Genomic DNA, 15820 nt, shown 5'->3' with positions numbered 1-15820 from the left:
TTTCCTGCCTACACTATGGGGGGAAGGGCCAGGTGAAACATGCATCTTTCCAAGGACATTTTTTTTTTATCATTTTAACTTGAGAGAGTGGGAAAGAGGTAGATACACAGCACCAGTTTTTGCTATGCATTGATATTTGAGTGTTTATGCATGAGCTTTCTAGAAAAACAACACTGAGATAATTAACAAAGATGTTTTACAAAGTCTTCTTTACTGTGAACTGTAAGAGTTAACATTTATTTACATGAGAAATTCACTCTGCTCTTATCACTCTAGTCAATTTGAAAATATCATCCACTTTTAATGTCACAGAAATCAACTCACCCTATATTAGAATGAGGAAATAATTAACAAACATTTTTTTCTTTCCTTTTTAAAACATCCGTGGCATTGTTTCATTTATGAACCTGTGTGTGATAACTTTATTCTTACTGGAGGGATTGAAATGTGTTCTCTGGAGCCAGGCAGTAGCACGACCAGTTGAGCAAACACATTACCATGAGCAAGTACCAGGGTTTGAACTCTGACTCCCCACCTGAAAGAGGGATGCTGCACAAGTGGTATAACAGGCCTGCAGATATCTTTCTCTCTCCCTATCTCCCCCTCCTCTCAATTTCTCTCTGTCCTATCAAGAAAAATGGGGAAAAAAAGAAGAAAAGAAAGAAAAAGAAAGGAAGGCAGGCAGGCAGGAAGGAAGGCAGGCAGGCAGGCAGGAAGGAAGTAAGGTAGGAAAGAAGGGAGGCGGGGAGGGAGGAAAGGGCGGGTCACTAAGAGCGATGGGAAATGTGTTTTCTGCCCCACAGAAATGGAGGCATGCGTGTCTATGAAGCAGAAGTCCATAGCACTAAACAACCAAGCACATTCACTGATTGGTTGCTGCGACAGGATGATGGGTTATGGAGCAGTGATAAGTAGTGCACATCATAGATTAAGGGATAAGTGTCTGCTCTTCAGTAGTGGTACAATGCTAAATACTCAAGAAGACTAGAGATATTATAATAGTTTTCAGATGACAGGCTTCATTTTATATGTTAATAGAAAGAAGACTTGAGATATGGTGAGGAAATTTACCATAGCAAATGTATTCCCTTTACTGCTCTCTAGCATGGCACCAATTAAGTTCAACTGTATGTATAATGTACTCTTAATTCCTAACAGTCCCCAGAAAGAGCAATGTGAAAAATACTTTATACACTTACATTATACAGATCATAAACAGATGGAAGAAATTATGCCGGTAGGTGAAGAAATTCATATGGAGTATAACACACTTCAAAATGGTGTTTGCATGGTTTTTTTTTCTTTTAAAAAACTATTAAAATTATCATGAATGAAGGGTAATTATTATTTGAGGTTTTCTGTAATGTATGTGTGCAGTGTAACATTTTTATGTGTTTCCCTTATAAATATGAATGTTTAAATATAAAACTAACCTTGTAATGAATAAAACTGATAAAAGTTTGTGTTCCAATGAAAGGGAAATTATCAAATGATTATTCACTTTGTACAAGGGTTGTCATAGGGTAAGCTTCCCGAAAGCATTTCAAATTCAATTTAGTTTACCAAACATTCATTTTACACACAGCATTTCAGGAACAGATTTAGTGAGGAAATGAGAGAAATGTCATAATATGGTAGGAAGGTCCTTACACTGCTAACATGAATGTTTTCTCTTTCTCCCTCTTTGCAGCGCTGATAGCCATTGGGCGATACAGCATGACAATAGAAACTGTGGATGTTGGATGGTGTAAAGAAATTACAGACCAAGGAGCCACACTGATTGCACAGAGTAGCAAGTCTCTGAGATATTTGGGGCTGATGAGATGTGATAAAGTAAGAGCTGCCTATTATGTTCATTTTCTACATATTCACATACTTAGTAGATTTATATCACATGTTCCTTTGCTCCCCATTTGTATGTATATGTGTATATGCACACATACTATCACAACTATGCATTATCAGAGGCTTGGTTTTACAGACAGATTTGAACTTTTTTTTTCTTTTAGCATCTTTGCTTTAATTGAATTTTGTGGGCCTGAGAGATAGTTCACTGGATAAGAAATGTATCTCATCATGCACTTGGCCCAGATTTGAATCCTGGTACTACATGGGTATGTCACAGCACTGGAGGAAACTCCTGTACTCCCTCTCTTTGTCTCTCTGTCTAAATGGGGAAAAGTCAGCCTTCAGCCTGGAAGATAGCACAGTAGATAAAATGCTGCACTCCTAAGCATGAGGTCCCAAGCTTGATCCCTGATACTGTATACACTACAGTGATGCTCTGGTTCTCTCCCTCTTTTCTTTCCAATAAATAAATAAATCTTTAAAAACAAAAAATTGGGGTGTAGGGAGATAATAAAATAGTGATGCAAAAAAACTTTTATGCCTGAGGCTCCAAAGCACGAGGTTCAATCTCTAGGACCACCATAAGCCAGAACTTAGGAGTGTACTGGTGTGTGTGTGTGTGTGTGTGTGTGTGTGTGTTCTCTATCTCTCTCTCTCTCTTTGATAAGATCAATTTTAAAGAAATCAGTTGGCCAGGGAGCAGTAAAGTAGTATATGTGTGAGATCTTGCCTCCACACGAGGAAAAAACGTGTTTATGTAGAAATAAGAAGAACTATACACACAGTCAAGTTAGATTTTGACTTCCTATCCATAAGCCCATGAACCAAAATTTAATTTTCATGACACAATGCAATGTGCATGGTTCAATAGTAAAATTCTACTTTGGCTTCCAAGTTACTTACAACCATAAAATGGAAAGAACAGTGATAAATCTTTTTTTTTTTTAAACAATTCTAAGTATATGATTTCAGTACTGTATGCATTCCAACCATTTGGGAGGTAAGAAAGAATTTATGAAGGGATACTGTATAGAAAGTTGCCTCTTTCCACATGCAAGATACCACTTTTAGCACATGATGGGAAACAGAGGGTTACCACTGAAGATGTGTGGAGCTGACCAGAGATGTGAGCGTGGGTCTGGGAAACTGTGCTGCATGAAGTCTTTTGGGTATTGAGAAGAAAGATGGCAAAATTCTATATTGATCTCAAGGTACCTATAGTTTCATGTTTTACCTTTTCTACGCATAAAAAAAAATTGCTATTTGCATTATGAAGGAGAGAAAATTGAGACTCAGAAAGACCAGACTCTGGCTCAAAGGTCACCCAATAAGACATGTACTTATGTGATCAGATTGTTGTCTAGTACTGTTGACACACCTGGAACAATCTGGAGATCCAGGGACAACTTCCTTGGAAAAGACTCACCTCCAGATACCTGTTCAGAAACTGTTGACATCTTATAACAGCTTATACATACATGCTACTTTTGTAAATTGTGGTTGAGGAAGATATTTAACAGAATAAAATGAAACTAAATATACATGTTTCCCAAAGGATATTCATTTACTTTCTAACAGGGAGAATGGCCCAAACCCTGGTGTGCTTTGTCATTTTTGTTAATTGAATTATTCCAAATGCTTTAACATTCCAATTTAGACTAGGCCTTCACCAGCTATGTTTACAGAGATTTTGCTATCTATTCTCACCCCAGCCTAGAAAAATGGCTTTGTTTCTAAGTCTTCCTCAGATTTCACAACTAACAAGCCTAATGTGACTACTAACAATTGTCAATTTAAAATGGCTTCCTTGCAAACAAGTCAAAGGTGCCATCGTAGGTAGAATATTTTAGAAATGCAACATAATGACAACAGACCTCTTCAACTTGCTCTCAAAGGAAGCGCTATATGAATGCTACCTAGTTAGGGCCACCAAAATGTATATATTCAAAACAAATTTATGTACCAACAACCATTCTTGGGTATCCTCATATTACTAGTCCAAAATCTTTAGATTTTCTAGTATTAGCTCTGCCTACAGAGATAAATTATAGAAATTTAGGTGCCAGGTATTACAAGAGGAGATTATTCCATACACATTTGCTTACCCATCATGTTGCTGATTTTTTTTTTTTTTAACCAGAGCACTGTTCAGCTCTGGCTTATGGTGGTACGAGGGATTGAACCTGGGACTTTGGAGCCTCATGCATGAGAGTCTGTTTGCATAACCATTATGCTATCTACCCTCCACCCTCGTGTTGCTAATTTTAAGTTAAGGAATGGATCTTTTTCTACCCAAGTGTATATTAGTCCAAAGTAAGTTTCAAAGGCTGCTCTGATTAACAGTATCCTTAAAGGCTGTTTGTTTTTGTATTCCCTTTCCTCTAACAGCTTTTATATACTTTCTCCAGTCAGGAAACTCTTAGAACCCACTGGTTTGAGTAACATGGTACTGATCCTAGCATTCTGGTATGACCTAGTCAACCTGCCTGGCATTAGACTTAAGTTAGTTCAGAACCAAACCTGACAAGGTTCATGAGGATTAAAAAAAATTTCCAAATCACTCAAAGTGCAAATAAAACTTGTACATATTTGTGCTTGTTAACTCATTAGCCGGAAATCTAGAATAAGTAGCTGTTCAACTTTCCAAAATTTTCATTATGCTGCCCATCTCCATATTTCCTAATTTTGATTGAGATTGGGGGGGGGGGGATGAGTACCAGGGTTGTAGTACAATGACAGCACACTGGACTTGCATGCATAGGTCCCCAGGATTATCATATACCAGACTTGAGTGGTGCTCTGGTTTCTCTCTCTTTCTCTTGCTCACTCACTCTCATAAATAAATTTCTAGAATCATTAAATAAAAGAAGGAAGAAAAGAAGGAAGGGAGGAAGGAAAGAAAAAGGGAGAGAAAGAAAGGGAGAAAGAGAAAAAGAAAAAAAGAAAGAAAAGAAAAGAAAAGAAAAGAAAGGAAGAGAGGGATAGATCTGAGTAGCAAAGGAAAGAATATGGACTGTAGATCCAGAATTCAGATTCACATATGGGCTCTGTGAGGTGGAGTGATATCTTCACCAGATAGTATTCACATGTTGTCATGTATATGACAGAGACTCAAGCCCTACCACTACAGGGGAAACTTTATGGTTGTAGAAATGTTTGATGTTGTGATGCCTCTGTTTGTCTCTGTCTCATTCTTTGCCTATTGGAATTAAAAAAGCAGCCCATAGTAGTAAGGCCACAGTTCAAAAGAAAAACAAAATGTATTATTTCTGTCAGCTAGCAGTTATTCAACCTTTTAGTTTTAGTTCCACTGTTTCCACATGTGCTAAATGAGGCTGATGTAACATCAGTGCTATAGAATTGTTGTGATCACTTAAATGAGTGAACCTATATCAGTCTTTAGAATAATGCTTGTTATATAAAATGCTATTGTTGATTAATTCCTATATACAGCATTGTATTAACCTATGTTGTGACATTTGAATTTCCAAATGAGAAAGTTGTATTGACTACTATCCCATTTTGAAAGCAAAATTTCTAAGAGAAAAAAAAAAACACCTAGAGATGTCACCATTTTGCTTATTCCTCAGTGAAATTAAAAAGTGAGATTATTTTCTATAAAGAGACATCAATAATTACATTTTCTACACACTTTTCAAGTGAAAACTAATACCTTCATGGGACTCTATATTTGGAATTAATTTACCAACCCAGGCATAGAGATGAAAATAAAAAGATTTGCAGTGGGAGCAAATGGAAAAAATTAAAGATAAGATAGTTTAAATAGGTATGGGAACAAAAAGAAAGTAGTAAGAAAAATAAAGAAGGATAGTAATTGAAATAGGAAAGTGGAAAATTATGATTAAGGTGTAGAGACAAAAATCCACTATCTCAATGTCAGTCTGTGTTAATAAGAATTAAAGGACACAGTTAACAGTTTCCTGGCAGGGGAAGTACCATAATCATGAAGGACACAATTTGAACCTATCACACTTCTCCCTATACCTTAGCCAAATCTACTGATTACTAATAACTCAACAAGTAGAGTTCCTCTTCCCCTTTCTGCACACCATTGGTAGCCAAAAAGGAGGTACAAAGCTTTAGCAGTCCCCCTTGTCTACACTAATACACTAATCCCCCTTGTCAGAAATGTTTTCAGAATTCCTGCATTGAGGAGAGATTTTGTGTGTGTGTGTGTGTGTGTGTGTGTGTGTGTGTGTTGTTCCGTGGTTCTGAGAAATATTAAAGGCTAAATATATTTTCTTTCATTTGCTTTAGAAGCTATCCTTTACCAGGATGTGTTTGTGTGTGTGTGTGTGTGTCTCCTCACTTGAGCTTTAGAAGAATTTCCAGAATAGCAAAATGCACTGGATTTGTGGTAGGTATTTATTTTCTGTCTAGCTCTAGCTCTATATCTGCCTGTCTGCCTTACTCTCTCTCATTAGGTAAACAGAACAGATGAGAAACATTAAACCTATTCATTGTCAGAGGAAAGCAACATTGTACTTAGGTCATCAGACAGTGTCTAAGTTAAACTGCAATAAATGTGTTTGGTTGTAACAGTGGTGACTCCTCAGGAGGATTCCTCCAGCCATTCAACAAATGCAGCATTCCCTGTGCACTTGTCAAGTTAGGAAGTGCATTAAGAAGCCCCTGTCTGAGAAGCTTTTCTGATTGCTGGATGGATAAGCATGTTAGAGGAATTACTTTGGGTTTTGAAGTTGACTCCACTTAATCTCCTAAACTTTAGTGCATTCTAAGGACCAAGAGAAGAAAACACTGTGTGAGACAGCTTTGATGAATTGGGGTGAACTTATATTCTTAAGGACTGTTCAAAGGCTTACTTGACCTTGGGTATTAGAGCTGACCTGAAATCACCTATCAACTTAACACGCATTTACTTGGTGATTTAGTTAAAACTACTTGTATAATCAGTGGGACTCTTAACAAGAGCAGTATGTTTGCTCTGCTGTCCACAATTATTGTCAGTGACTTTGGTCATAGTAATTATTTTTACAACTTCAGTTGTATCTTGATTCTGTATAGATCTGTTTCTTCTATTGATATATTTTCCTCATTTCTTACAAAGCAGTTTGGATGGTGAACAAAACTGGAAAAGAACAAAAAAAAAATTCATGGGAAAGCTATAGGGCAAATGGAAATGCAATGTTTAAGGTTAATGAAAAATGTTTTGGGTAACAAAGTTGATGAGAAGGGAGGGAGCCCAGTGGCATGGCATTGGCTGAGAAACCAGACCTCGCCAGAGGCAACCTGGCTGGTTTGGAAAACCTCAGTGATAAAATGTCGTGGTGGAAACCTCTGCAGTGTGTGTTAATACAGAAGTTTGGAGACAGAGGGCTTGAATTATGAGCAGTGAATAACATCATAAATGTAGCAATTCTCAGATGCCAAACCCTTGTGAAAAGCAGTTGGATGGAGAAATGCTGGAGCTTTTAAAAGCTCCCTTTCACTTTTTTTTTTTTTTACTCCATGCAGAACTAATTTTATACACTGTTCATTTGATTTGAAAATGCCAGCGTCTGGGGTATCATTAAAGAGAGTTATTGAGGGAGCCACTCTTGGCAGAGCATTTTGCTTTAAATGCTTATTAGTTCTTATATCCCTGCAGAGTTCCAGATAGGAGGAGAAGGTGTACCTTGACTTACCTAACTCTGCTCCTCCTCCATCTTTGCCTGGAGCTGACTTCTTCTAGGAGGCGCCAGGAGGGCTGTGGGGGCCACAGTACTTAAGGAGCAGACAAATAGATTTTGAAAGGTCCACCCCAATGTCCTATGACCAAAGCCTCTTGGAATTTCTTTGATTTCTAGTTGACATAAATTAGAATTACACAGGCGTGAAGAGTCCGACCAGAAAAGATCAGAGAGGCAGCCGAGGGAGGAGAACTGCCTCTGTGTGATCCTATTGATTATCCAGCTGCCTCCAGGCCAGGGGCCTTGGTGCAAGCTGACTATTATTGATCCACACCATGGAAATAATCGAATTAATTCATTTTTCATCAAATGACCATTGCCAAGACCTTTTGCCTCACCTGCCCCAATTCCTGAAGTGCTTAGTTGAGGAGTGAAATTTGATGATTTCGCTTAATGAGAAATGATTTCTTCAGGTTATAAGAAATCCTTGTTTTCACTCAGAGTTTCTCATTTAAATGGCAGAGAGATTTTATTTAGTCAAGTCAATGAGAAGCCAATACAAAAAGCAAGTAATAGAAACCAGTCAACTCTTGAAAGCCAGGAATTTGCTTTACAACTTTAAAATATCGAGGGCCAAGTTTTGTGTGCCCAATTTAATGTAAAAATATTCAGGAAAAATTGACCACTGCATTTTTCAGGAAGTAATTATGGTAAAAGAAAGCCTCAATAACCTCAGTATTTCTGGGAAGAAAATGGAGTTTTTATCAGCTTGCTTAGGAATCATGTGCAGGAAAGCCCTGTGGGGAAAATAATATAGGCCTCTGAAACTAATATACAGAACTAACTGGAAAAATCAGTTTAAGGGAAAAATAATTTGTGGGGTACTGTGTCCAGGACTGTTTGGGTAACAATTCAGCCATGAAACAAAGTGTATACCTGCAGGACTCCCCCTCTCTCCAGCAATGCATGCACAGCTGTTTCTAGATTGCCCATAGCCAAAACTTAAGGTTGGAAATGTATGCCTTATCAAAGAAAACAGAGTGGGAAAACACACACACACACACACACACACACACACACACACACACACAGTCTCTCTCCCCTCTCTCTCTCTCTCTCTCTCTCTCTCTTTCTCTCTCTCTCCCTCTCTCTCTCTCTTTCTCTCTCTCTCTCTTTGTCCTAATAGAGCAGGAGTGGTCTGAATGCATCAGTCTGTGCAGTCCTAGGTCATGGGGACATAACCATTTCTGGAGCAGCCTGCAATGCCATGCATTCCAAGAGAAAGGGTGATGAAAAATGGTGATAGACTGTGGCTGCGACTCTAAAACCTGAACTTAAGCCCTTCACTTGAAATATCAGCATGTTGTTCCTTTTGCTGATAAAACAGTTTCTCCAGGTGATATTCGCATAGGAGCACTTTAAAACACACTTTTATAACCCTCCCCTGATTATTCCTGGTAATTGAAACAGGGAAAAGCACATCAGCTGAAATTCAAAGGTTACCTCTAAACCTCATTTTGCCAACTGTTCCAATCTTCTCCTTTTCCAACCCTGCACACCTGAACCACTACAGAATGGCAACTGAAAGGCCTTTCCTGTGTTTAAATATTTATCCAGGAAACTCACTAACTTGAGAGAGCTTACATTGGTAAGAATTAATGTCAGATTTCTAGGTTTTCACATTCTGTATCTATCACCTTACTATTTGTGGGGTTTTGAACAACTCTATCTAAAAATCCTAGGTTTCACCATGTAAAAATTGGGGATAGCAATATTTACCCCATAAGATTGTTAAGAAACTAAACAAGATGCTGTAGCAAAGCACTAGCCCAAAGTCATGCACAATATAAGTACTTAGCAAATGTCAGCTATTGTTATCATTACCCTTTTTAGTTATCCATATAGTTACATATTTTCTCTGGAACCTTGTATCTGATACATTGACCACCTGGTTTGTAATATTCTAGAAATTCACTTGCCAAGATGTTTTAGTGAAAAACAAAGCAATTCTAAAATTTTTTTTTAAATCTGTTTTTAATAGGGCCCAGTTAAATTACAGTCTTACTTATAGAGGAATGAAAAAAAGATCTAAAAATCAAAGTATCTTAGTCCCTTCTTTTAAGCAAATAGAATAAAAACTTGCCAAGTCAGAAAGCTAGCATTCAGGCTGGGACTTGTTTGGTTTGTATGTTTAGAAAACTCAGCATCTCCATAAATTAGGGTGTGACCCCAGTCACTGTTGATGTTTTACTTACTTAAGGGATTAAATGTGGAGTAAAAGCCCATACGTGTGTATGTATGCATGCATGTGCTTTAAGGAGAAAGGAGTGAGTTTACTGTTGTTCCCCAAATACTGTTGGATGAATACAATGTTATGTTGGCGTTTGCCTGAAGGTGCCCTGGAGCATCATTTCTGTGCAGTAAATAATCTCCTTGGAACTTTGATATGGCTTAAGTAATTATAGGAAAGAATTAGGTTGCAGGATCATATTATTTCTCTAATTTAGAACTAGAAAAGTAACAGCAGTTTCTTAACAGACCTCAGATCAGATCCTAGAACTCTTAAGCACCTGACTACATACACAGTGTAGGAACAGGGCAAATCTGTGGTGGCCCAGACGGGTAGTGGCCTGTTGGGAAGGAACCAGTTCAGCATGCTTAAGTGAGGCTGGGTGCTCCCGAGCAAGTTGCAGGACCCACCAGGCCAAATGTAGTGGGAACTTCAGTAAGTTGTTTTTCAGAAAGAACTTACAAGCTATCCCCTACCACATTTTTAACATGTATTTGTTTCAACTTATTTAAGGCATACCTACTGAACAACTAATACATCTCAGTTACAGGTCAGAAAAAACAGTGGCCAACTAGTATTCCTATCCCAAAGAGCCTCCTGGGAGAGACAGACAAGCAAATGGGCAACTAGAATGCTGTAAAATTGATGTTAATATTTTAAAATGTTACCCAAGTTTCAGTTTCTTTTGCATAAAGAACCTTGTTTTGATGCCACATCTGTTTTCAGTTATGGTCCTCTACAGTCTTATTTCCTGCTGCTCTTTTGTTGAATTCCTAAAAAGCGTTGCATGAACAGTTGTCTTTTATTTATTTTCTTGTTCCTTAAATCTGTCTCCATCCTTTTCATGCCACTAATTCTTCTCTTTCAAAGTTGCCACTGATTTCCATGTCACAAAACCCAGTGGCCACTTTTCTGTCCACAACTTGATGCATCTCTTTACAGTTACATTTACAAGGCTGCTGATGCTGACACCACCACCGCCACCACCACCACCAAACGCACACACACACACATGCATGCACACAGACACCTCTATTTTACATATTTTATTTATTTATTTATTATATAGAGACGGAAAAATCAGAGTGAAGGGAGAGATGGAAGGAGAGAGGGAGGGAGAGAGAGAAACACACTGGCAGCACTCCTCCACATGTATGCCCAACCAGGTGTGCCACCACCTGACTCCCATCACACCTCCACCATTGTATCTCTCTGGATTTTCTAAATCCATTTTTCACACTGCTCCTCCATTCCTTCATCTGTAAAATTGAAATAATAATAATAATAATAATAATAATAATAATACCTGCTTCATAGGTTGCTGGGACATTAGCTGAGTTAATAGGTGTCCAAATTCCTTACATGAAATTACAATAAATAAGAACTCTTATTTGTTGTGGTGGTAAAGTCCTGTTCTTCTCATTTCTGTCATTATCCTCCTCATTAGAATGCAAGTTTTATGGCTTTTTCATATGTTATATTGCCAAATTCTACCACAGTGACTGGCGCAGTTTCTAAACAAATATCTGTTGGATGATGGGTCAATAGACAGATGAATGGATGGGATAGTATCGTTTCATCATTTTTTTCATCAAAGTATTCTCTATTGCTCTAAGCTTTCAAAGACTTTCCTCAGAGCTCCTGAGAGTGACAGATGGTTAAGATATCAGGGTTCCTCTGCCCCACTAGGGAAAGATAGAAACAAGCTGATAGTATGGATTGACCTGCCAATACCCATGTTCAGCGGAGAAGCAATTACAGAAGCCAGACCTTCCACCTTCTGCATCCCACAATGATATTGGGTCCATACTCCCAGAGAGGTAAAGAATAAGAAGGCTTACATTGAGGGGATGGGATATGGAACTCTGGTGGTTGGTAATGTGTATAATTTTACCCATATTATCCTATGGTTTTGTCAACATTTTCTATTTTTTATTTTATAAGTAAATAAATAAAAATAAATAAGTTAGTGGAGTCGGGCTGTAGCGCAGCTGGTTAAGTGCAGGTGGTGCAAAGCACAAGGACCGGCATAAGGATCCTGGTTTGAGCCCCGGCTCCCCACCTGCAGGGGAGTCGCTTCACAGGCGGTGAAGCAGGTCTGCAGGTGTCTATCTTTCTCTCCTCCTCTCTGTCTTCCCCTCCTCTCTCCATTTCTCTCTGTCCTATCCAACAACGACAACAACAATAATAACTACAACAATTAAAAAACAACAAGAGCAACAAAGGGAATAAATAAATTAATTAATATAAAAAAGTTAAAAAAAAAGTAAAAAATAAATAAGTTAGTAAATTTCAAAAATAAAATGATAGCAAGTTTCCTGGTCCTTATTCATAACTTTAGCCAGATTCAGTTAGTTTATCTATTTAGTTAATTTGTCTATTTGGTTTATTGGTTTTGGTTTATGGAAGTATAGTGTTATTAAAAGCAAATTAAAAAACTATTATATCCCACTGCCTCTTAATGTTTTGATAGGTTCTAAAAAGTAAACAGAGGGATATAAATAAAAGTGATGATACTTTGTATACCCTATGAGTCTCTTTTGGGTGAGGGGGTTCTGAAGGTATCCCAAAGTTCCAGGGGCTCAGAATAGTCATAGTGTTTGGGTATCTGATTTGTCATTGAACACAGCACTCATCAGAAACCTACCCTGAAATGCTCTGAGTTATGTGAAACGTCTCTTTTGAGTCTAGAGTTACAGATCACTTTTATGCAGAAAAAGTTTTTGCTGATGGTAAATTTGTTTTAGGAAACAGATCAAATCCATAAATTACACTTGATAGAAACTGAAATTTTATAAAGATTTTTTTTCACCTGGTTCCCATTAGTGATTCCCACTGCCTTCAGCCTTATGTAATTAAAAAAAAAAAAAAAAAAGCCATTAAGCACAAAAGAAAACACATTTCTTAGTTTGGAGAGTTTTCTACCTTGATTATATTTTTCAACTTAACTTTGAAGGTAAAATTTAGAAACACCTAAATGTGTTCCATAAATACATTTACACTTATCACTCTTTTAGTGACTACATTAATTATCTTATTAGGGTCTTTCTTAGCTCTCCATCCTTTCAAAACCACATAGAACACTACAAATGATGCTTCACATGGTTTTTTCTGCCCTGATGCCACATGCCTATCAGTTTGAGTTGTCATCTATCTATGAGGCATATGCAAATACATATACAAATATATACAAAATATATACTCTGCGTAGATTGTTACCACAGAGCAATCACGTGGCCAGCATTTTGTGGCCTCAGAACAGCCTGTGCAAAACTATATACCTAGAGCTTACATTGAGCTTGAAACAAACTTCTTGGTGGAGGATTGAGTTGGTGAAACAGGAAATGAAACTGTCACTAATTTTTTTTTTTGACAGACTAGTAGTTGGACTCCTATCACACTAATCTCTAATTAGAGGCTTTGGGTTGGCGAGACCTGATTCTCACTTAGCACTGCAGGCATCTCTGTGATCCCCATCCTCCCAGGTTCTTTGCTGCTTTCTCACTGTGCTAATTCAAGTGAATAGGAGCATGGCTAGTGTTAACAGGCAACCCACATTTCATGAGAAAGAGACAGCATGAAGCCAAGCCTGTTGTGATACTGACAGAGCATAGCACTTCCAATCATTGCAGATTTTGAAATGGAATGACTACATTTGACAAAGTTGACTGAATTTATGAGCCTGACTCTGTCAGGTTCATTGCATTCTCAGTATCTGTCTCTCTCTATACTTTGGGATTTTTAGATGAGTTTTTGCCACCCAAGAGTAATATTTATTGCCTCTATATGAAAAATATATTTATGCATACATCTTTTAAAAACCTTGGGCTCAGACCCCGAGGCTCATGCATGAAGATTAGAGGATTATGAAAAATCTGTAATCACCTGACTGCTATATTTATCAGGTGGTTTTTCAATGCGATATTCTATTACTTTCTTAAAATTATATGAAGTACTTAGTCACGGGTGCCACTCTCTCCTGCCATCTTATAGATGGTCCCAAAAGAAAGCACTACATTTAGGGGACTGTTCCATTCAGTGAGCTGTTGGGAATGTCTGATAATGGCTCTGTGGACTTGACCCAACTATGCCTGACCCAAAATGCTGTAAAAGAATACATCAGCTTTTCCCCCACTACATCACTATTTCAAAAAATATAGTTTTTTTTTTCCACTGTGATAAGACAAGCCAGTAAGCTGTATGGGAAAGTTTCTGTTCTTTAGAACCCCTGACTCATCATGGAGGGTAGTATGGGAATTATCTGAGTTCAGATTTTGTCTTCATATTCCCAAGTGTACCTGCACCCTGCAAGAACTCTTCAGCTGAAAACTTTAGACCAGTAAATCTCAGTTTAAGCTACATGTTAGAAGTACTTGGGCTGTTTGAAACCTAGTGATGTCTAGTTCCACTCCTCCAAGAATCAGAAATAAATAGAGATATGGCTTGGATATTGGACTTTTCAGAGATCCCTAGGTGATCTTTGAAAGTTGTGCTGAGAAAGACTGTGCTTGTTTGTATTCTTGGTTACAGGCACAGTTTAATTCATTCCACATTGATAAACATATCACACTTTTATTATGTTTGAGTCATTATGAAACTGGTGGAGAAAGGCCGTGGTTTAACTGAGAAAGGAAGAAGGGAGTAAGGAAATGTGGAGTTGCCGGTGAAGTTGAGAAAAGAAAAGGAACAGGGCTTGCTAGCTCATGACTTGGAATCATTTGCCCACCCTGCAGAAGACTGGGAAACAACCCGTTTTCTTTACTGTGGGAGGTTGCCTACAGCCTATTTATGCCTAGTGACCTACTGCTTAATCCTCACCTAGACCTGCAGAAAATTGAACCTTGAACTGACAAGAAAGAGGTGAGAGTGTAAATGTGGCACCAAAATCCTAGCTTCCCAGACCTCTCAGTTCTAGCTATAAGGAAATATCAACACGATGCCACTTGTCACGCAGACAGGAACATGAGAAGACCTGCTGCAGAGAGAGAAAGAAATAGATCATAAAAATCTGCACAGCCCCACAGAGAGCTGGTACACATTGTTGATTTTGCAGGGTATTGGAAAAATCATGGTGTCATCCTCTCTTTTATTCTTGGTGTCCTATTTAAAATATTTTCATCTGAACTTAGAAAACTCTTCTAATTTACATATAAATTTAAGGTATTGCTAAAATTCATATTCCCCATATTGTATCCATTTGAGTATGTGCCCTTCTTGGGGTCTGTGGACACTTGCTGAAAGAACAATTAGATTTCTTTTAAATATGCATTTCTGGGACCCAGTGAGGGCCCAGTTTCATGGATCACCAGTGCAGTTTCCCAGAGAATCAAGAAACTTAGAGAGAAGCAGACTCCGAAGGCATATTGCCCGAGAGACAACACTCTGCCTCTGGGCCACCAGGAGTTAGCCTGTGGGGCTGTTAGCAGTGAGTGACATTGCCCAGGGAATCTGTGAAGAATGACAGACCAGTGTGAGGGCCAAGAGCCCAGAATTAGGAGGCAAGAGCTGAGTGTGCTATTTGCAACACCTTCACAGACATACTTACTTTTCCCACCTACAAATAATAGAGGTACCTTTTCTACACACTCAGAGCAGTGGCATTTGAAACAAGAACTTACCCAGCTGTACACTGGAGTTTGTTGGGTGGACCCGAGTTGCCTATCTTAACAGAAAACTGATGTATTAGTTATTTATTCTGCCTCACTAGCAGTTTTCCTTTCTTCTCTGAATGATGTTTATTTAGTGCATGTGGTACACAGGCTGAAGCTTCCTTGTCCACTTAAGTATCATTTCCTTTGCAAAGCCCTTTCCAAACTGCTTGGAGAAGAGCAGATGCCTACTAATTGCTTCTGTCTCCTTTTTTTTCCCCTACTTTTTTCCCTCCATGCTTACTTGTGCTCCAAGAAAGCATGCACCACGTCAGTCAGACTGCCATTCTATCTCTGGGACACAGAAGTATGCTGTACTGGGGGGTGGGGGAAGAAAGAAGAAAAAGCAATGCCAGTTGATAAAATGGGGCAGTTGGCAGCTT

At 38.3% G+C, this 15820-nt stretch overlaps 1 protein-coding gene across 1 annotated transcript in view; it reads left to right on the top strand.

Moving 5' to 3' along the window:
• Nucleotides 1-15820, top strand: part of FBXL17 (F-box and leucine rich repeat protein 17) — a 577742-nt gene that overhangs the window by 552173 nt on the left and 9749 nt on the right. Inside the window, exon 8 of the mRNA XM_060201248.1 lies at nucleotides 1691-1833. Coding sequence (XP_060057231.1) covers nucleotides 1691-1833 — 143 coding nt within the window. The remainder of the gene's footprint in view (nucleotides 1-1690; nucleotides 1834-15820) is intronic.

Source organism: Erinaceus europaeus, chromosome 11 (genome assembly GCF_950295315.1).
Source record: "Erinaceus europaeus chromosome 11, mEriEur2.1, whole genome shotgun sequence".
NCBI lineage: Eukaryota > Metazoa > Chordata > Mammalia > Eulipotyphla > Erinaceidae > Erinaceus > Erinaceus europaeus.
The sequence above is the reverse complement of the archived record's forward strand: the minus strand, read 5'-3'. Positions and strand labels throughout refer to the sequence as shown.